Consider the following 23048-nt stretch of genomic DNA (forward strand, 5'->3'; position numbering starts at 1 on the left):
CATTATTGTTAATTGCCACTGACGTTTTATTTTTGTATGATCACTTTCTGAAAGACAATACACAATTGTACTTTTCACATACTTTATTGTATAATTTGTCTGAAACAGTTTGTGGAAAAAAAATAAGGCTTTTCAATTACTCGTTTTGTTTCATCCTTTTTGACAATGAAAGTGCTTGCACTGGGAAGACTTGCCAGACCCTACCTGCTATCCACTAAGAATAGTCCATTAAGAAGACAGTTTTCCATTAACGTCAGTAAAAATTGAGCTGAACGGTTTTATCTTTGTTTGGGGTGTACATGCATGACTTGCTAACTAAACTATCAAGTGCATAGAATTGTCGAAAAATAGGAGCAGGAGTAGGCCATTCAATATGATCATGGCTGATCCTCTATCTCAATACCATATTCCCTCTCTCTCCCCATACTCCTTGATGCCTTTTGTGTCTAGAAATCTATCTATCTCCTTAAATATATTCAGTGAATGGCCTCCACAGCCTTCTGTGGTAGAGAATTCCACAGGTTCACTGCCCTCTGAGTGAAGAAATTTCTCCTCATCTCAGTCCTAAATGTCCTACCCCGTATCCTGAGACTGTGACCCCTTGTTCTAGACCTCCCAGCTAGGGAAACATCCTCTCTGCATCCAGTCTGTCTAGCCCTGTCAGAATTTTATACGTTTCAATGAGATCCCCTCTCATTCTTCTAAACTCTTAAGTGCAGAACGGGATTTACCTGGGCTTCGTGTTGGAGCAGTTGTACTTTGTTCATAAGAATTAATTTTTTTCCATAATGTTCTGCTCACATTGCTTAATTTTCTAATGTTGCCTTACATAGCAGCTTAAAAGCACTGCACTTTTGGTTTCAGGCAGTGTCATAGAGGGTGGATGCAAAGCACTTGGACAACTGGTCCTGGACTTTTCAAATGCAAAGGCTTGCTGATGTTTTACCAGGATGCTGTATATTGCTAACATGACAATGTGTTTGCGCTATCACCTGTTGCGTATGGCAAGCAATAAACACATTGCCGGCATAAGGTACCTGCATATTCACAGACGTGGGCTGCTGGTCTACGGGTCGCACAATTCTCAAGATTGCTCTTTTTCAACTTTCCCATTTCTCTCTGCACATAACAGGAGGCAGTATGTGCAGGTAGGATTGGTGTCACTGAAGCTACAATGCCAGACTCCTTAGGAGGAAAGGGCCCTGGAGATTCTGGGCAGGAAGCAAGAGAGGGAGGTTATGGTTTGTATTGTTTGTTTTCATTATCTCTTTACTCATGCACACACTGCAGCATATGCACACACTGCAGCATACATACTAGATTATCTTGCCATGTAAGCTCTATTTCATGGGGGTCATACTGGCGAAATACGGTCTTCTACTCTTCTAGATGACCAAGAGCAGGTACATTTATAGTGACAAAGCCCAATGTGCTAATTGAACCTAATTCCTGACAGCTCCCAGTGCTACAGTGGCAAGCAGCACTGATACATAGAAACTGCATTAACAGGTAACGAGTTGCAGCAGAGAACGCTTGGTAAAGAAAAGAAACGCTTGCATTTATATAGCGCCTTTCACGACTACTGGACGTCCCAAAGCGCTTTAGAGCCAATGAAGTACTTTTGAAGTGTAGTCACTGTTGTAATGTAGTAAAGCATAAGCAAAGAGGACAAAGTGCATGTGGAAATTGAGGAAGTGGAACCTACTGAGTGGAGGGCCAGCTTAATTTCTGAGCCCAGAGATTTGGACCGCAAGGCCTGCCTGCACCCATTCGTATCGATCACCATCAGCAGTTCATGCAGTCCTTTGGATGGACCCAGAATCATATTGTCTCTCTAGCTGGATAAGAGTGGAAATGGTAGCTGATTTTCTTCCCCCCTGGCCCAGCCCAGCCCAGGGTCACAGGCTAATTGTTCCAGCTGTATGCCCCCACCAGCTAAGACTGGCCAACTCCTCACAGCAAGGATTGAACCTGCAGCTTCTTGGTCTGTATGGTTCAATATAGACATTGCAACTGATCTACCTGGGAAGTCAATCTAGCAATCATATTTCTATTTTTCTGCCACTTTCTTCCCCCCCCCCCGCCATGTTTTCTCCTGAAAGAGTTGATTCTTTGCAAGGATACAGTTCCACCGGTAGTGGGTACATTGCCTGAGTGGCCAATGTTCATATTTTAGGCTTGATAGTATGCTTGGGTTATTCAACAGTGGGATGTTTTAATGTTTTACTATATTAAAGGTGCTATATAAATACAAATTGTTGTGGAGACATTGCAGCTGAGCCCAATCCTGTCCTGTGTACTTCCAGTTGGTTGTTGCATAAGGAAAGCTGGCCCTGGCTGAGTAAAAGTACCCCAGCACAGACCAGAGACAGAACTTGACACCTTCCTGTATGCATAGCTCAACTATTCACTGTTTTAACCAACTGAGGGAGGGGAGGGGGAGAGAGCTGTAAACATATTTCCAAGCAACATACCACTACTGATTTATGGAATGTAGGTCTGTAATAAATTGACTAAAGTTTGCCAAGAAAAATAAAACCTATTCTGCCCAAGTTGTGGCCACATGATAGGCCAATTTTAGATGTCTCCTTCGAGTGTAAGTTAGCAAAATGGAGGTATAGTTTCTCCTTCACTAAACATTGCTTAGGTTTGTTTTCCAAAGAAGATACTCTGTCATATTGATTTTTTAGTGCAGGCCTTACTATTAAATGTGAACTGCCCAATACCAATTTAAAAATCATGGTATTTGCCCCAAGGTATATGGAAAATAAATAATAATGAAAGTTAGATTACTTACTTGGGTATGACATTCCTCATTCTTTGAATGTAATTTATCCTCCTTTAGGTTTGTTCTCTTTCATTGTTTAATTTTTTTAATTCAATATATAGGGGGCTACGAGTGCAAGTGATACTTGGTGCTGCTTGTGTATTTAGTTTTGAAAAATGCTTTTACTGTGTAAGTACGGTTCAACCTCTCAGCTGCATCTACTATTGCAACATGAGCGTAGGTTATTCTGTGATTAGAGCAAGCAAAGCGCCTTTAAAATTTGCTTTGTCCCCATGATTTTCCCCTACCCTAAGAATGAGAAAAATAAGCAATTGACCTTTTCTGAATGCTGTAAAATTAGTGAACTACATTACTACAGATGTATGGTCTGAATTCAAAATGTGTTGAAGTGGAGGAGCAGTGATTAGGGAAGTCATTTTAGTTAATTTTACCTAATATTTTTGCTCAGTCTAAGTTTTGCACGCAAGCTGCCTCACTGGCAATGACTGACTTCAGCTAGTTAGTGACTAATTAATCACGCAGGCACTCTAGCTTCAAAATTTGAGACAAATCCACCCATTCCACCTAATGCAATATAAAATAAAATATGTGAGGTTCATTAGTGGTGCCGCAGCACATGGTCAAGCAAGCTAAATTATCTGTTTCTAGAGAATTTTGTATCAGTAGATGACAAAAATGTTACATTTGGGAGTTGTTGTCAAATCTCTTTTTTTCAGTCAAACATTTATTTAAATACGGTAGTACTTCTTACAACTCATCAATTACATAATAAATCCATTACATTCATTGGCCGCAATAAAACAAAGCCTTAAAAACAGCTTTAGGGTTAACAGTACAAATACAGTGGTAAATTTTACAGATAAATCAACAATATTAACAGTACAGGTACCCATAGTGAAAAACAATTTTACGCTAGTCCTATTGGCAATCTAGTAACTCTTAATTTTTGCTTGGTATTACCTGTTGTCCTTTTTTTTACTTTAACATTCAAGTACAGCAGTACTTATACAACTCATCAATTACATAATAAATCCATTACATTCATTGACCACAATAAAAAGGATAAAGCCTCAAAAACCGCTTTATGGTCAACAATATAAATACAATAATAAATTTTGTTGTAAAATTTCTTGTTGACAGAACATTCAGAAAAAAGACTTGCATTTGTATAGCACCTTTCAAGATCACCAGACGCCCCAAAGCCAATGAAGTACTTTTTGAAGTGTAGTCACTGTTGAAATGCGGCAGCCAATTTGCGCACAGCAAGCTCCCACAATACATGACCAGATAATCTGTTTTTGTGATGGTGGTTGAGGGATAAATATTGGCCAGGACACCAGCGATAACTCCCCTGCTCTTCGAAATAGTGCCATGGGATCTTTTACATCCACCTGAGAGAGCAGACCGAGGGACCTCTGTTTAAAGTCTCATCTGAATTTATTAAGTGAACGGTGAAGATGTGGTGAAGACTATTTGATAAGGGTCACCATGAAAGGCACCTCAATCGAAGCCTGGCCAATCATTTTGGTGACTGGTCAAGGTGGGTCACTTGCAGCGTTCTCAGTCTCCTGCATGTCCTCGCCCTCAAGGTTTAGGGTCCTTATCCTCTGAGTGCTTCATTGTTGATACTCGTTGCCCACCAAAATTCTGCAGCAACCCATGAGGTTGTGTTAGACTTTTGGCTGGGCTACATAGGTGGAGAGCAGACAGAATTTATAAAATAAAAGCACCGTGACTCTTGGGAAATAATTCACCTGTGTGACCTTGTGCAAATGGTCACAGACTAGCTGTAATCGAGTAGAAGACATGAAGCATTCAGAGCGATAGAAAACAACAAATATGAGTAATTGTGTAATAACAGAAAATGCTGGAAAAATCCAGCAGGTCAGGCAACATCCGTGGAGAGAAATTTGAGTTGATGTTTCGGGTCGAACCCTTCTTCAAAACTGGAAAGAAAAGAAATTAGATCGAAGGCAGGGCTGCGATCGGACAAAAGAAGTGAAAGAAACAAAAGAGCTAGACGAGATGGTAATAGGCTGAGATTAGGTGTAAAGTGTACTGGCAGGGCAAGAGATAGCTGTCAGGTGTGTGAGAGAAACAAAAGGAAAGCAGGGGGGGGTGGGGAAGGAGTGGAAAAATTACAAGAAAAATGTGTAATAGGGGCCGAGGTTATGATCTGAAATTGTTGAGCTCGATATTGAGTCCAGAAGGCTGCAGAGTGCCTAATCGGAAGATGAGGTGCTGTTCCTCGAGTTTACGTTGAGCTTCCGTGGAACAATACAAGAGGCCAAGGACGGTGAGGTCCGAGTGGGAATGGAGCGGTGAATTAAAATGACAGGCGACCGGAAGCTCGGGGTCACCCTTACGGACTAAACGGAGGTGTTCCGCAAAGCGGTCACCCAATCTGCGTTTGGTCTCCCCAATGTAGAGGAGACCGCATCGTGAGCAGTGAATACAATATACTAGATTGCAAGAAGTACAAGTAAATCGCTGTTTCACCTGGAAGGGGTGTTTGGGGCCCTGGACAGTGGGAAGGGGGGAGGTATAGGGGCAGGTGTTACATCTCCTCCGCTTGCACGGGAAGCGTGGTTGTGGAAGTCCTGCTCACATTTTGTAACTGGTCATCAAATTTCTGGAAACTGGTAGGTTGGAATCTATGGGAATGCACTTAGTAATGTGACTGGGGACGAGGCTGGCACAGCAAACAGCCGACTGGATAAACTGAAATATTTCTCATGACAGAGCTATATTTCCCACATTACAACAATAACTACACTTCAAAAAAAGTACTTCAATGACTCTAAAGCGTTTGAGACGTCCGGCGGTCGTGAAAGGCGCTATATAAATGAAACTACGATCATCCACGGTTGATGACAAAGCTCAGAGATTACATCTTTACAGCATGAAAACAGATGTCATAAATTCATAAGCAGTTAGATATTAATGTATATAATGTTAAAATAGAATATAAAGCGTTATAGAAATGGCGGCATCAAAGATTTTTTCTATCCGACCTGTTTCCCTTTAATTTTGCGCTCGGTTCTGTACAGTAAATAACATTTACAGATCTCAAGTCTCAGCTCTTTGTACAAAGTCAGAAGCCCTCATGCCTACAAGGCAGGGGTCCCAGTCTCTACAAGCTTCTTGGTCGTCTTCACTTGTTCATCCTGATAGTGGGTCTCCAGGAATTCATACAGATGAGGGTCGGCGCTCCCAGTGGAGGGTTTGTGCAGATCCAGCAGACTCTGGTTGACATTCTTCTCCATCTGCAGGGCTCTCTGCATCGCCGAGCGGAGCCTCTCGCTCTCCCGACCGAACAAGTGGACTGTAAAGAAGCTTATCAAATTAAATTAAGATCACCCCGGCTCGGTTCTGTTAGCTGGGACGGATGGTGGGAGGGCGAGCGCTGTCACTTTAAATGGACGCACATTTTGAATAAAGCACAACCGCTGGCTTGCGCTGGGACTGGCGCCAGCGGGCTTCCGTGAGGCAGTCACCATTTTGGCCGTGGTAGTCGTTTCTGGAAGCCGGAGTCGCTGTCCGCGTCCCGCCGCCACAAAATGGGTGAGTTAAAGGCTCGTTCGGCCGGCGGCTGGGCTCCGGCTGATCGGTTTCCCCCCCGCTGTCGGATGTGGGTGTGGGGGCCAGTCGGTCATCACGATCGCCTTTTAGCCCTTTGACGTTCCTGGAGAGCCGCTGGGCGCTCCGCCGCTGTCGGGTATGGAGGCCCCTGTTGGTGAGGGGGTGGGGGCAGAGGCCGCCGGCCGCAGGGGGCCTGGGCTTCGGTGGGTAACCGCGGGCCAGAGGAGATGTCGAGTGAGGTGGTGGTGGGCGGGGGAGACTCGGGCCCAGGCCCGGGACACATGTCGCACCGCGATAGGGAGGAGGTGAATTCCCGTGTTAACAACCAGCGCTTCGTGTATCCGGGCAACGGGGCAAAGTGGGGGATGTCGTCTCCCTGCTCCCGGTCACAATCCTTTCTGTTTTATTGTGTTTGGAGTGGTTTGATTGTAAGTGCGTTGATTTTTATATCATCTGAATGGGATCTGGGAAAAGGCACCGTGATTAATCGGGTCCCATCCACTGGGTGACTAGGAAATGGTTCAGGACACTCTGTTTCACAAAATCCCTAAAGGCAATAGATACAAGGCTGAATTTTCATTCGCTTTTCATGGGAAAGGCGTTGTGTATTTTTCGGGAGGCGAATGATTGCGCATAAAAAATGAATTTTACATTAAGGATAGACTGGGAATCGAGAATTGGACAATCAATTCCTATCTGCTAAACTAATGTGGAAAATGAGACATCTTTCTATTACTTGATTTGCTTTATACAAGAGGATAGAAATATTTTCTCATTATTAAAAAATCACGACTTGATTATAATTTTTGTGGATAGCGAGGAGAGGCATGGGGGAGCAGCGGCAGCTTCTGGCTAAATACTGGGCCATGGATTTGCTGCCAATATAATGAAATATATTTTCAGTAGCGACTTGCATTTTTGGGAAGATGTATATAACTGACCAGAGCTGGCAACTTGGGTTAAATATGTGCTCCCCGTGAATTAATTCCAGTAATTCAGTAGTTTGAATTAATGTTGTATGATTGGACTATTGCCAGCAATATGTTTTCTCTCTGTACAGCACTAGAAAAGTAAACCCTATCTCTGCAATTTATGATAAAACTACTTCATAAATTCCAACTTTCCAAAATGCAGCCACCCCATATCTTGTATCTTTCCTCGGCCTTGTACCTCCTTTATTCAGAAACCTTTTCCAGAATTGTATCCCTTCCTGCACCCTATAATTCCCTGGCTTTTTGTGCATCTTTCTCTTTCCCTGCCCACCTCATCATTAGTGGCTGAGTTTCTGCCAACAGCCTGACTTTCCAGAACACTCTGCTCCTCCTCTTCAACAACAACAACAACAACTTCTTGCATTTTTATTGTACCTCTAATGTAGTGAAACGTCCCAAGGCACTTCACAGGAGCGTTATCAAACAAATGTTGACACCAAGCCACATGAGATATTAGGACAGATGACCAAAAGCTTGGTCAGAGGTAGGTTTTAAGGAGCATCTTAACCCCAACACTTCTCTCTCCGCCCTTGAAAAACGTCTCAATTTTTCTTTTCAAGCAGGCTTTTGGTTCAGTGACCACTCCCTTAGCTTTGTAACACACTGTATGACACTTTGTTAAACGCACAATATATTTGTAAATTGTAATTGTTTTCCATACATATCGATTTTTATAGAGCACTGACTGTGAGTGCAACAGTAGCAAAAGGTGCATTTGTTTTTGCACTAAGTTGGTCATATCATTTGAAATGGAAGCCATGTTCTTTAGATGGAGTATATTCTCTGTCACCGCTTAATTCTGATGCATTTCCAATTCTTTTGAAGAAAAGAATCTCTATCCCTTCTGCAATTGGCTTTCCAGATGCTATTTTGAGCAAATTATTTCTTTGAACATGTGGTATTTCTGCATTGTATTAAAAGCCCAATTCAAAATTTAAAAACTTTTTTTCTTTTATCTCTAGCCTTTCTCCTACTGTCATACCAAATTGGACAACCTTTTATCGTTTTGGGGGGCTTAAATAAAAATTGGAAGCCATCGGTTTCTGCTTTGTTTAGCAATCAAAAATTTGTTCACTACTAAAACTAAACCTTTCAAGCAAGCCCAGTACTTAAAATAGCAAACTAATGTTATTTTAGGATAGAATCATTGGGACTGAAGAAAATTAGCAACTTTGTGGTTGAAATGCTAATGAAAGAAGAATCCACCAACATATTGCTATTCTACAATTTAACCATTGATTACTTTGTTATAACTTCATTTAATTAAATTTAGTTGAGATTATTGAAGCTTTGAAGAAAATGCAGATTAGAAAACAAATCCTATGAAGATTTGACGCTTCGACCTTCTCTACATACAAACCGCACAGCAGGGAAGGTGAACTACATTGGAAATAGTTCACCAGTATGCTATCCTGTCTCCGCATTTGGGTCCAGGTGGCTCACTATCCACCTTTCAGCTGTAGTAAAGGAGTATGAGCATAATCCATAAGGAGACACAAGGATTGATACTTCAGCTCTAGTAGCTAACTTAATGATGAGAATAACTGCCCTCTCTCCCTCCCAAAACAAGTTTATAAAAAGAAAATTCCATATTTCTCACTGAATGTGGCCAGTTTACATTTGCAATCAGAGGGCATTTATATCAGTTAACAGCGTGTTCTAATAATATGTCATTTTCAGTGTTCTCTTTTAAAATGTGCTTGTACAATATTCAATTCTTCAAAAGTTTTATCCCTTAGAATTCCAGAAAATAAAAGATTTCACCTGATTTTAAAAATCTTTAATGCAGTAATAAGTGCAATGTCAGGAGTAGATTTATCAACATAATATTAAATACACTTAAATGTTAAGTTTTCACATTTTAGTTTGGCTCTGCTTCTGTCTTCTGATGAGATAGCTTTGAATAAAGTGGCCCTTCAGCCAGTTTGGCCTAATCGTTCCAGAATACCAGCTTTATACTGTCGTCCAACTGCAGCAGCTAGTTGTTTCTTAAATGTCCAATTTCTTGATCTCAACCACATACACTAATTTAAAATCTAGTATTTTAACAGGTCAAAAAGTTTTTAAAAAATCACGATCAGTAACTTAAACTTATATTGCACTTTTAGCATAGAAAAATCCCAAGAGGAGAGGAAAAAATGAACGATCAGATAGTTGTGTAGCTTATTCACTTAAGTTTTTGAACATCAATGTTTTGCTTCTGTAACAGTACTCAAATGGTTGCTCAGAGCAACAGACATGTTACTAAGCCTCACCTCCCTAGTGCGAACAACGTTTACTTTCTGAATAAAACCCTGGAACTTTCCAAATTTTACTTGCCTTTGACCTAACAGTTTCAGGAAAAGTGTGTGGTAATTTAACCGCCCAATTCAGATAAGTGATTCTGAAATGGTACAGCATTTCTTAGGAAACATAATTTGTATCTCTTGGAATAAGCAGACCAAGCATTGGCTGTCTTGTTTTGTTGTAGTGGAAATGTGTTGGACTTAAATACTGGGAATGATTTAGATTTAAGTTGCTTTATCTAATCAAGGGTTTGGATAGTTCCTTCACATGACTACTATCGGGTTACCTTGTTCAGGGTGTAAGTGTATCACATACAGTAATGTTAAATCTATTCTCCAAGGCATTCTGAAATTAATTTTTATGTATTCAGGTGGTGTACAAGGCTCAAAGGTTGAAACCTTCTGACCTATACAAACAGAAATTTTATGAAGAGTTCATTAACTCAATCAAGAAGGAGTTGGATATATTTCTTAAGGCTAAAGGGATCAAGGGGTATGGGGAGAAGGCAGGAACAGGGTACTGAATTTGGATGATCAGCCATGATCTCATTGAATGGCGGAGCAGGCTCGAGGGGCCGAATGGCCTACTCCTGCTCCTATTTTCTATGTTTATACATACCTCAGACAGGTAATAGATATGATCAGCTTCCTTGTAAATGAGTCACAATGGCTACATGAGTTGAGTATTTGCATACGTGCAGTAGAATTTGTATCAAATACAGTACTGATAACAAATATAATGCTTCATTTTCATTACTGAAGTTGACATGGTTAAAGACCGATCAAAAATATAACTTGATTTTCAGAAAATTGTGACCTTCAGCAATTTAAAAAATAATCGTTTTTATTAATATTTGGTCCATTTAAGCTTTAAATGGGCATAGCAAATTTAAATGCGGAAGGTTTTCTGAGGATCATTAACAGCGGCTGGCAGTGGCCTACCATGATCTTTTTTTCCAAAAGAGAGTGATCAAATTACATTACTATGAAGTAATGCAGACCTCCCTGTGGACTTGGGTTACATTGGGTGGTTGTTGCTATAGCAGACTGACTAACTATTTAATCTGCTTGAATACTGAGAGTGGGACTTGTATTAATTGAAAATGTAAATTGTTAAAAAGAAAATTGGAACCTATTTGTGCAGTTTTATCAGGCTTTTAATATCTCTCGACCAATCACAACACAAAGTACATTGGGGATGATAAACAATGATCTACCATATAGGGATGATGATCTAGTTTTTTTTAACGAAAGAAAAACTTGCATTTGCTTAATATTGTTCATGTCCTCATGACCTCACAAAGCACTTCACAGCCAATCAATTACTTTTGAAGTGTTGTCACTGTTACGTAGGCGAATGCAAGCAGCCAATTCACACCGCAAGATCCCTGAGATGAATGACCAGTTAATCTCTTGTTGGTGTTGGCTGAGGAATGAATGTTGGCCAGGATACCAGAAGAATTCGCTTCTCCTCTTTGGGAAAAAGTGCCATGGAATCTTTTATATCTACTTGACCATACAAACAGGGTCTGTCTTTTTATCATTCTTCAGGAGGTGGGCATCGCTGGGAAGGCTGCAATTTATTGCCCATCCCTAGTTTCCCTTGAGAAGGTGGTGGTGGTGAGCCGCCGCCTTAAACCGCTGCAGTCATGTGCTGAAGGTATTCCCACAATGCTGTTAGGTAGGGAGTTCTCGGACTTTCAATTCAATTTTATTTGTCATATATGCAGCAGACGTGTGTACTGCACAATGAAATGTTGATTTTTACGAGTCCTCCCAACATTGGGAAAAATATGGCATAACAATGATTAAAAATACTAATAGACAGTAATAAAAAATAATAAATTAATTGTTCGAGTCTTATGGCCTGGGGGTAGAAGCTGTTTCAAAACCTGTTGGTACGAGACCGTATGCTTCGGTATCTCTTACCGGACGGGAGCAAGGCGAAGAGGTTGTGGCTGGGGTGACTCGCGTCTTTAATGATTCTCAGGGCCTTCCCCCGGCACCCCTCGGGGTAGATATCCTGCACAGCAGGTAGTTTAATTCCTATAGTGTGTTGTGCAGCTTTCACTACCATCTGTAGAGCCTTGCGGTCTATGGCGGTGCAGTTGCCATACCAGGTAGTGATGCAGCCGGACAGGATACTCTCGATGGTGCACCGGTAGAAGTTGGTGAGAATCTGGGGGGCCATTCCAAATTTCTTCAGTCTCCTGAGGAAGAACAGGCGTTGGCATGCCTTCTTGGTTACGACGTCGATGTGATGGGACCACGTTAAGTCCTCCGTAATGAATACACCCAGGAATTTGAAGCTGCTGACCCTCTCCACCTCAGCCCCTTCGATGTAGATTGGGGTGTGTCCCTCCCCCTGCCGCTTCCTGTAGTCCACGATCATCTCCTTTGTTTTGCTGATGTTGAGGGAGAGGTTGTTGTACTTGCACCATTCTCCTAGGGCTCTTACCTCCTCCCTGTAGCCTGTCTCGTCACCATCTGTGATCAGGCCTACAACGGTAGTGTCATCAGCAAACTTGATGATGGAGTTGAAGTTGTGCGTGGCCACGCAATCGTGAGTAAACAGGGAGTACAGAAGGGGGCTGAGCACACAGCCCTGGGGAGCTCCCGTGTTCAGGATCAGTGTGGAGGAGGTGTTTCTGCCTATTTTCACCACCTGGGGTCTTCCTGTCAGGAAGTCCAGGATCCAGTTGCATAGGGAGGTGTTAAGTCCTAGCTCACTGAGCTTGTTGACAAGCCTGGAGGGGATAATGGTATTGAATGCTGAACTATAATCAATGAACAACATTCTCACATAGGTGTTCCTCTTATCCAGGTGTGATAAGGCAGTGTACAGTACAGTGGCGATGGCATCATCCCTAGATCTGTTTGGGCAGTAGGCAAATTGGAGTGGGTCCAGTGTGTCAGGTAGTAACGAGTTGATGTGGGTTTTGACCAGCCTCTCAAAGCACTTCATGATGACAGAAGTGAGTGTTATGGGGCGGTAATCAGGTTACTTTTGTTTTTTTGGGGACTGGAATAACCGATGTCATCTTGAAGCGGGTGGGGACTACAGACTAGTACAGTGAACGGTTGAATATATCCGTAAACACGGCTGCCAGCTGGTCAGCGCATGCTCTAAGGACACGCCCAGGGATTCCATCTGGACCGGGTGCTTTGTGGGTGTTCACTCTCTTAAAGGTCTTGCTCACGTCAGCCACGGAGATTGAGTAGACCCGGTCATCCTGAGCCGCGGGCGCCCTTGTAACAGGCCAGTTGTTGTTGGCCTCAAACCGGGCGTAAAAAGTCTGGGAGAGAGGCATTGCTGGGCATGACACAGTTGGGTTTCCCTTTGTAGTCTGTAATAGATTGTAGTCCACTCCACTTTGATCCAGTGACGATGAAGAGACGCTAATATGTCTAACGATAATATACGATTAGTGCCTGAGTAATAGTCACAGCTAGGAGGATGGCTTATTTTCTATTTTTTTTTTAAACTTGCGTTTTAACACCGATGGATTAAGAGCTACGTAGGACAAATCTGTGGCAGTATTTGAGGGGAGTGTGATGGCTGTATACACTTGTATGTTTGATTGCTTAAACTTGAACTTTTTCCTTCTGTCTTTGACAGTATTCTATTGGTTGCTCGAGTAGAATTTTGGTATCACTAAATCTAACTTCCCTAATGTGGATTAGATTACTTTCTGAATAAATCATTGCTGCTTTCAAAACTGTATGTCTTTGGCATAATGTCTGCAAGAAAGATGCATATTAATTTGACCTAACACAGGGCGGGGGGAACTGAAGACAACCACTATCACTAAGGAAAAAGTACTTGGTAAAATAATGGGACTAAAAGACAAGTCCCCTGGACCAGATGGCCTGCATCCCGGGGTCTTAAAAGAAGTGGCTGCAGAGATAGTGGATGCATTGGTTGCAATATACCAAAATTCCCTGGACTCTGGAGAGGCCCCAGCGGATTGGAAAACCACAAATGTAACACCCCTATTTAAGAAAGGAGGGACACAGAAAGCAGGAAACTATAGACCAGTTAGCCTAACATCTGTCGTTGGGAAAATGCTGGAGTCCTTCATTAAGGAAGCATTAGCAGGGCATTTGGAAAATCATAATGCAGTCAAGCAGAGTCAGCATGGTTTTATGAAAGGGAAATCATGTTTAACAAATTTGCTGGAGTTCTTTGAGGATGTAACGAGCAGCGTGGATAAGGGTGAGCCAATGGATGTGGTGTATTTGGATTTCCAGAAGGCATTAGATAAGGTGCCACATAAAAGGTTACTGCATAAGATAAGAGCTCACGAAGTTCTTAGCATGGATAGAGAATTGGCTAACTAACAGAAAGCAGAAAGTCTGGATAAATGGGTCATTTTCCGGTTGGCAAACGGTAACTAGTGGGGTGCCACAGGGATCGGTGCTGGGGCCTCAACTATTTACAATCTACATTAATGACTTGGATGAAGGGACCGAGTGTAATGTAGCCAAGTTTGCGGATGATACAAAGATTGGTGGGAAAGCAAGTTGTGCAGAGGACTTAAAGAATCTGCAAAGGGATATAGACAGGCTAAGTGAGTGGGCAAACATTTGGCAGATGGAGTATAATGTGGGAACGTGCGAGGTTATCACCTTTGGCAGGAAAAATAAAAAAGCAAATTATTATTTAAATGGAGAGAGATTACAAAATGCTACAGTTCAGAGAGACCTGGGGGGTCCTTGTGCATGAAACACAAAAAGTTAGCATGCAGGTACAGCAAGTAATCAAAAAGGCAAATGGAATGGTGGCCTTTATTGCAAGGGGGTTGGAGTATAAAAGCAGGGAAATCCTGCTACAACTGTACAGGGTGTTGGTGAGACCACACCTTGAGTACTGTGTACAGTTTTGATCTAATTTAAGGAAGGATATACTTGCATTGGAGGCAGTTCAGAGACAATTCACTAGGTTAATTCCTGAGATGAGGGGTTTGACTTATGAAGAAAGGTTGAGGAGGTTGGGCCTATACTCATTGGAATTTAGAAGAATGAGAGTTGATCTTCTTGAAACATATAAGATACTGAGGGGGCTCGACAAGGTAGATGCAGAGAGGATGTTTGCCCTCATGGGGAAATCTAGAAATTGGAGGCATAGTTTCAGAATAAAGGGTCGCCCTTTTAGAACTGAGATGAGGAGGAATTTCTTCTCGGGGCCGTAAATCTGTGCAATTCTCTGCCCCAGAGAGCCGTGGAGGCTGGGTCATTAAATACATTTAAGGTGGAGATAGACAGATTTTTGCAAGATAAGGGAGTGAAGGGTTATGGGGAGCGGGCAGGGAAGTGGCTTTGAGCCCAAGATCAGCCATGATCTTATTGAATGGCGAAGCAGGCTCGAGGGGCCAAGTGGCCTATTCCTGCTCCTATTTCTTATGTTGAACCCAATTCAGACTAGTGTTGCATTAATGGTACAACATTTCTGAAAAGGGGAAAGGGAAAAAGATGACCATTGACCTTGCATAGCATGTAAATTTTTCACATTTAGAATGTGAGGACAAATGTGGTATTGGTGCAAGACTATCAATCTGAAATATATTCCAGAGAATAGACTGCTGTCTGAGTGACCTGAATGGGCCAAATGCTATTTCTTTGCTTGTTTTCTCTGTAACTTCCCAGCAGTGATGGTTTAGATTTATTTGAAGCCACTCTAGATAATCAGAAACCCCACTTCCCTACTGAAAAAAAAATCCATAAGTTATCAGCATTTAGTTTTTAAAAAGCTGTCTGACATTTGTGTCCTGATTTCAGCTGAGGAACTTGCTATTCTTTATCTCTTCTGTTTAAAGTAACCTAAGAACTACTCATTAAGACACCATAGCTGGGATGGTGAGGACAAACATCCAATCTGGTCATTTCATGGTGATGTTTTTGCACTCTAGTATTATGCTACTTGGCTCCATATTAAAGATTACTAGTTTTGGTTTTCATTGAGAAACCAGTGTGATGAAGATCTATAAAACAGGACTCCATCAAGGTTGAAACATGGTTTTTATAAAACAAAGACTAGGTAAATCAGGAAGCTTGGCTTGGGTTTTAAAAACCTGTAGAATGTTTCCCAGAACCTCAAAATTACTACAGTAAATTAATGTAGGCCACTAACTTGCTTTCAGTATGATGAGGATGTGGAACAGCATAATTGGAACTTGAAAGGAATGAGAAAAATATCTGAAAGGAACACTGATATTATAGTATATGTAAAATAAAGACAAAGCCTGGAAGGGAGAGGGATTGCGGTTCAGAATGCTAAATTTTATTGTACTCTGGCACATTAGAATTAAAGCTGCATTTTAATGATTTTAACATGCATTTCATTCACTTGTGATCCAATTGATTGGAACTTAATTTGAAGCACCTTGTGCATTTTTCATCTAAATTGCTGATATGGTAATTTTTCACTTCTGAAATATGCTGAAAATGAAATCTCCAGTAATTTTGCTATGCTTTATTTTATGAATAACGTGAAGAAATAAGTGGTTTATTGTCTTTACATATAAATTATGGCCAAATTAAAATTCAGCATTTTTACACATTCAATATGAATTGACAGGCCTTTTTTAATATGATGGCACTTGTGTTGAAGAAATCAAAGGAAATGTCCTACTTAGTTTGGTTTTAGTCTGAGAGTTGTCGGTTGCACTTTTTAAAACCACTTGGCTATGTACAGTAGTTTGAAATGCAGAATTCCAGCACGAGTTAAATGTAGGGCAAAAGTAATGCAGCTTTAGTGGCAAATGATTTCTACTGTGACTGCAGATTGTCAATGTAGTTCATTCTTTGTCTAGAGTTCTCACAACCAAATCATGAAAAACAGAGATCCACTCATTCATTCGTTCGCTGTTTGAGACCTTGCTGTGTACATATTGGTTGTTGCATTTGCTTACATAAGTCTACCTTGACCCCTCTGCAGCCTTTGACGAGATTGACCGCACCTTCCTCCTTCAATGCCTCTCCTGTGTTGTCCAGCTCAGTGGGACTGCCCTCACTTGGTTCCACTTTTACCTATTCGATCCGCTTCTCTTCCTGTCCTGCACCTTGGCCCCCTCTTCCTCATCTAGGTGACATCGTTCTCAGATACAGCATCAACTTCCACATATATGCTGATGACAGCTACCTCCACATCTCTCAACCCCCCTGCTGCCTCTTTGTTGTCAGACTGGTTGTTAACATGCAATATTGGGTGATTTGCAGTTTCTCACAGCTAAACCTCATCTTTGGCCAACACTATACCCTTGCCACCAATTCCAACCCCCTCCCCAGCAACTATCTTGGTCTGTTCACAACCTCGGTGTACTATTTGATCCCAAGCTGAGCTTCCAACCTCGCATCCTCTCCAAAGACCGCCTACTTCCATCTCTGTGATATTACGCATCTCCGCCCCACCTCAGCCCATCTGCTGCTGAAACTCCCATCTGTATCTTTGTCATCTCCACACCCGACAAATCCAATGCTCTCCTGACCATTCTCCACCCTCTAAACTTCAACTCATCCAAAGCTGTGCTGCCTGAACCCGATCTCCCATCAAGTTCCACTCTCGTCACCCTTGTCCTGGCTGACATTTACTCCCAGTTCCCTAAAGCCTCAAATTGAAAATTTTCATCCTGGTGTTTAAATGCTTCTTGACCTCGCCTCTCCCTATCTTTTGTCACCTCCTCCAGCTCTACACTCCTTCCCGGAACTCTTCTTTCCTCTGACTCTGGTCCCTTGTGCATGCCCCCTTCTCTTCCCTCCACTATAGGTGGCCGTGCCTTCAGCTGCCCTGGCCCCACACTCTGGAATTGCCTCTCCACTTTACTCTTCTCCTTTTAAAACTCTTCTTAAAATTCACCTTCTGACCAAGCTTTTGATCGTCATTTCTATTGACTCCTTTTGCTTAGTTTTAATTTTTTTGATTACACTTTTTTGGTGCACTTTGGAACATTTTACTATGTTAAAGATGCTATATAAATACAAGTTGTTTGTAAGTGATTGCAATTCCAAAATAATCCATTGGTTGTAAATTGCTTTGGGATGTCCTGAGGACATAAGGCACTATATCGATACAGGCTATTATTTATTTAAAGCAAAGTATCGGGTGTTCAACCAAAGACTGTACTTATATAATGCCTTTAACTTTTTAATTAAAAAAAAAAAAAAAAAAAAATCCCATGGCACTTCATAGGTGTAAGGAGAAATGGATCCCACGCCAAGGGAGGAAAGATTAGACAGTAACCAAAAGCTTGGTCAAAGATATGGATTTTTAAGAATGGTCAAAGGAGAAAAGGAAGATGGAAAGTGAATTTCAGAGTGTGACCTAGGCAGCTGAAAGTATGGCCACCAGTGGTGGGGTGAAGGGAGGGGAAATGCACGAGAGGCCAGAGCCAGGAACAGAAAGTTTGGAAGGGTGGTCGGGCTGGTAAGGTTACAGAGCTAGCGTGGGGCGAGACCGTAAAGATTTAAAAAGCAGGATGAGAAGCTCAATTTTGAGGCGTTGGGACTGGTAACCAACGTAGGTCAGCAAGGACAAGTGTATTGAGTGGATGGGACTTGCTGCAGGATAAGATACAGGCAGCAGAGTTTTGGATAATATGAAGCTTGTGGAGGCTAACCAAGGGAGCCTTGACGTGATCCGATCTAGAGGGTACAAAGAAATGGATAAAGGTTTCAACAACAGATGGGTTGCAGTAGCAGTGGAGCCAAGCACTGATAAGAGTTGGAAGCATGATCTTTGTGATGAAGAGAATATAGGGTCAGAAACTCAGCTGAGCGTCAAACTAAATGTGAGATTGCAAACATTCTGGCCAGGACAGGAGATGAAGTTGGTCACAAAGTTATGGAATTTGTGGCAGAGGCTGAAGATACTGGCTCCAGGCTTCAGTGTTTAACTGGAAGAAATTGTGGCTTCTCCAAGACTGTTGGACAAACTGTCTTGAAAGCACAGAGGCAGTGGCGGGGTGGAGAAGTAGAGAGATGGTTTAAGGAGGTTGAGAAGGGAGAATGCACCACAGTCATAGAGAATTATTTTGATGACTTGGCTTATGTGTCAGACCTGGTTCGTTGGGTAGCACTCTCGCCTCTGAGTTCGATGGTGTGTTCCAGTTCTAGTCCCAGTCCAGAGACGTCAGCACATAATCTAGGCTGGCACTTCAGTGCAGTATTGCCGGAGGTGCTGTCTTTCGGATGAAATGTTAAGCAGAAGCCCCATATGCCATCTCTGGTGGTCATAAAAGATCCCATGGCATCATTATTTGAAGAAGAGCAGGTGAGTTATCCCAGTGTCTTGGCTAATATTTATCCCTCAATCAACATTACTGAAACAGATTATCCAATGATTATCTATTGTTGTTTGTGGGACCTTAGTGTGCGCAATTTGTAATTGTATGCTTGTTGGAAAGAAAGCAGGCTAATCACTCTTAACAAAAAGTGGTTATGTCTTGTGTGTGATTTGTAAAAGGTTTATAAATGAATTAAGTATCGGCCAGAAATATTTTACTTTTTATTCCCTGTATTTTTTTCCTACTTCAAAACCTGGACCAGTTCCATTCATCTTACTGGTGATAAAAGTGGAGGAATTTGTTATTGCTATTTGTCTTTGAACTTATAAGAACATAAGAAATAGGAGCAGGAGTAGGCCAATCGGCCCCTCGAGCCTGCTCCGCCATTCAATAAGATCATGGCTGATCTGATCCTAACAGCCAATCCACTATCACAGAACCATCTCCTGCATCTAACAGAATTAGACACACGAAATAGGAGCAGGATCAGGCTACACGGCCCCTGGGCCCGCTCCGCTACCCACAGGGCCATGACTTATCCGAACCTAGATTCATGTCCAAATTCCTGCCCGCTCCCCGTAACCCTTAATTCCCTTTACTTCTAGGAAACTGTCTATTTCTGTTTTAAATTTATGTAATGATGTAGCTTCTACAGCTTTTTGGGGCAGCATATTCCATGGACCTACCACCCTCTGAGTGAAGTAGTTCCTCCTCATCTCAGTTTTGAAAGAGCAGCCCCTTATTCGAAGACTATGCCCCCTAGTTCTAGTTTCACCCATCATCGGGAACATCTTCCCTGCATCCACCTGATCCAACCCCTTCACAATCTTATATGTTTCAATAAGATCGCCTCTCATTCTTCTGAACTCCAATGAGTAGAGTCCCAATCTACTCAACCTCTCCTCATATGTCCATCCCCTCATCCCCGGGATTAACCGAGTGAACCTTCTTTGTACTGACTCGAGAGCAAGTATGTCCTTTCTTAAGTATGGACACCAAAACTGTACGCAGTATTCCAGGTGCGGTCTCCCCAATACCTTGTACAACTGAAGCAATACCTCCCTATTTTTATATTCTATCCCCCTAGCAATGAAAGCCAACATTCCATTGGCCTTCTTAATCACTTGCTGCACCTGCATACTAACCTTTTGAGTTTCGTGCACCAGGACCCCCAGATCCCTTTGTACTTCAGTACTTTCCAGTTTCTTGCCATTAAGATAATAACTTGCTCTACGATTTTTCCTGCCAAAGTGCATAACCTCACACTTTCCAGTATTGTATTCCATCTGCCAAATCTCTGCCCACTTACTTAGCCTGTCTATGTCCCCTTGCAGGTTTTTTATGTCCTCCTCACTCACTACTTTCCCTCCCATCTTAGTATCATCTGCAAACTTTGATATGTTACACTCGGTCCCCTCCTCCAAATCGTTAATATAGATTGTAAAGAGTTGGGGACCCAGCACGGACCCAGCACTGACCCCTGCGGAACACCACTAGTTACTAACTTGAGCAGTTAGTTTGTATTGTGAGCAAAATGTGTAAACTTGCTGATACGAATTTATGGTGGGAAAAAGTGTGCTGAGAAAAGGATACCATTCAAAGATTTATGTAACCTTGTGTGTGTGTGTGTAATATCAGCTTGGATTAGTGGTAACAATCTCCTGAGAAGGTTGTGGGTTCAAGCCCCACTATGGATTTGAGCACTTAATTAGGGCTGATCATGCAGCCCAGAGGGAGTGCAGCATTGTTGGATGTGCCCTCTTTCAGATGAGAAGCTAAACTGAAGCCACGCCTGCCTGTTCAAGTGGACATACAAGATCCCCTGCCATTTTTTTAAAAAGAGCAGGGACTTCTCCAAATATCCTGGCCATTATTCATTTGTCAACCATTAACAGGTCACTCGTCTCCTTGCCATCTGCAGGGGCTTGCTTTGTGCAGATTGGCTGCTATGTTTGAATCCATAAGTGACTACACTTCAAAGTAATTCACTGGTTATGAAGTGCTTTGGGACATTCAGAGGACTTGAAAGGAGCAATAAATGCACTTGTGTTTTTTGATGTAGGTGCTAACATTATGAATAGAAGTAACCCTTATAGGCGACAGAAGAGGTTGACCGTCAGCTGTTGTATTGAAAAGAAATGTGATTGTCATGGCAAACTGTTACGGCAATACATTCTGATGGAAATACCTACAAAGTTCTGATCAGATGAAGAATGGAAATATTAGTTCTATAGCAGGGTGGAGACAAACTAATCTACCTGAAACACTGGTCAAGAAAATAGATTTAAATAAATGCAAGTTGTAGTATCTGGTCCAAATAGTTGTATCTTTACAGCTCACTAATGTACAACCCCATCCGATTTACCCAAACCATATTCAGTATCATTTGTCATTTCACTACCTGGTAATCAGAGATTGACTTGTTTGGAGCTAGAGCTATTAAATGACTTGAGTATTTTATAAAATGATTTACCCGTTGTAAACATCTTAGTGACCTAGTCCCCAGAAATGTGTTGATTATGTAATGGCATGTTCTATTTGGAGACTACCTGGAAAGGTGTAGATATTTGACCTTAACTGAAATGTTTTTTGACTTCATGCAACTAACCAAAGATTTTGTTTAGCCAGTATGTACATCATACAGGACTAGACTTTAGTGCAACATCGGTTGAGAATGAGCCTTTCGGCCCATCAAAACTCCTCCTCATGCAATAATGTTCCCATCATCTTACCTAATTGTATTTTGAATAATAGCACTATGTTTGCTACTCTTACCTGGCTTAATATATTTCTAACAGTCAATTAGTAATGGTAGTTTTCCTGATAATTATTGTAAAAATTTACATTTCATTAACTTGTATTTATGTTCACTACTCCTACTTTCTTGACTTAGATTAAAATAACCTGTTTAACTTGCTTGTATACCATTAATTTTTATGTTTTAAGTTCCTGCACCTCTCCAAAATCACCTTCCAGATAAGAAATAAACATTTGTGTACAGTGCAAATGCTGAGTCCTTGTTGATGCTCACTGGAATGAGCACCACAGCAGGCAAAGTGATGTGTGCAACTTTACTGCTGGTATTCTGTGGAATTTTTTTTAATTGGAGGAGAAAGTTGAGGTGAAGCTGCAGCAGACATTCCCACTCGGACCTCACCGTCCTTGGCCTCTTGTATTGTTCCACGGAAGCTCAACGTAAACTCGAGGAACAGCACCTCATCTTCCGATTAGGCAGTCTGCAGCCTTCCGGACTCAATATCGAGTTCAACAATTTCAGATCATAAGCTCGGCCCCCATTTCATTTTCTCTTGTAATTGTTCCACTCCTTCCCCCCCCCCCCCCCCCTTTCCTTTTGTTTCTCTCTCACACCTGGCAGCTATCTTTTGCCCTGCCAGTACACTTTACACCTAATCCCAGCCTATTACTATCTCGTCTAGCTTCTAATCTCTTTTACTTCTTTTGTTTCTTTTATTCTTTTGTCCGATCGCAGCCCTGCCTCCGATCTAGTTTCTTTTCTTTCCAGTTTTGAAGAAGGGTCCAACCCGAAACGTCAACTCAAATTTCTCTCCACGGATGTTGCCTGACCTGAGTTTTTCCAGCATTTTCTGTTGTTATTTCGGATTTCCAACATCTGCAGTATTTTGCTATCACAGATATTCTGTTCCTGGCTTAGATGTTCATCAGCTGCATCTCTGTTGGGGAAGCTGTGACATGCAGTACTAGTCATGGCTTTGGATTGTACTGATATCTGCAGTGTTGTCACTCAGTGGGCAGGGATACAGGTGTTGCACAATACTCATGATGTTGGTGATAAGTTGAGATGAGCATTTTTTAAAGCTGTACTATAGGAAACTTTCGATTTACCAGCACCTAAATAACCGGAAATCTCAGTTAACCGGCAAAATTCAGGAGTAGGTTCAGGTAAGTTTTACTTCATATTCTACTTGCCTTCCTCCATCTGTTGCTGTGCAAGGGTGTGGCTGCAGCTGTTGCTAAGCTACAGAGAGGCGTGGAACTTGTGGCCATTGTTCTGCACTTGTTGCTAAGCAACAGGGGTTGTTGCTTTATACGGAGCTGTCAGCTCTCCGTATCTTTTACTATAGCTTTCGGTTATCCGAAA

General features: G+C 41.9%; 1 protein-coding gene across 2 annotated transcripts in view; it reads left to right on the forward strand.

Moving 5' to 3' along the window:
• Positions 1-5875: 5875 nt before the first annotated feature.
• The window catches only part of LOC147103377 (importin subunit alpha-7), a 48603-nt gene continuing 31430 nt past the window's right edge, over positions 5876-23048 (forward strand). The window contains exon 1 of one of the 2 annotated variants that reach the window (XM_085962928.1): positions 5876-6352. In XM_085962928.1, the coding sequence (XP_085819054.1) occupies positions 6349-6352 (4 nt within the window). In that variant the 5' untranslated portion in view covers positions 5876-6348. Of the gene's footprint in view, positions 6353-10977; positions 11329-23048 lie in introns of those variants that run through there. The other variant, XM_085962927.1, reaches the window with a different exon arrangement.

The sequence above is a fragment of the Somniosus microcephalus genome, chromosome 20, assembly GCF_052327205.1.
Source record: "Somniosus microcephalus isolate GS21.2 chromosome 20, FLI_Smic_1.0, whole genome shotgun sequence".
Classification (NCBI taxonomy): Eukaryota; Metazoa; Chordata; class Chondrichthyes; order Squaliformes; family Somniosidae; genus Somniosus; species Somniosus microcephalus.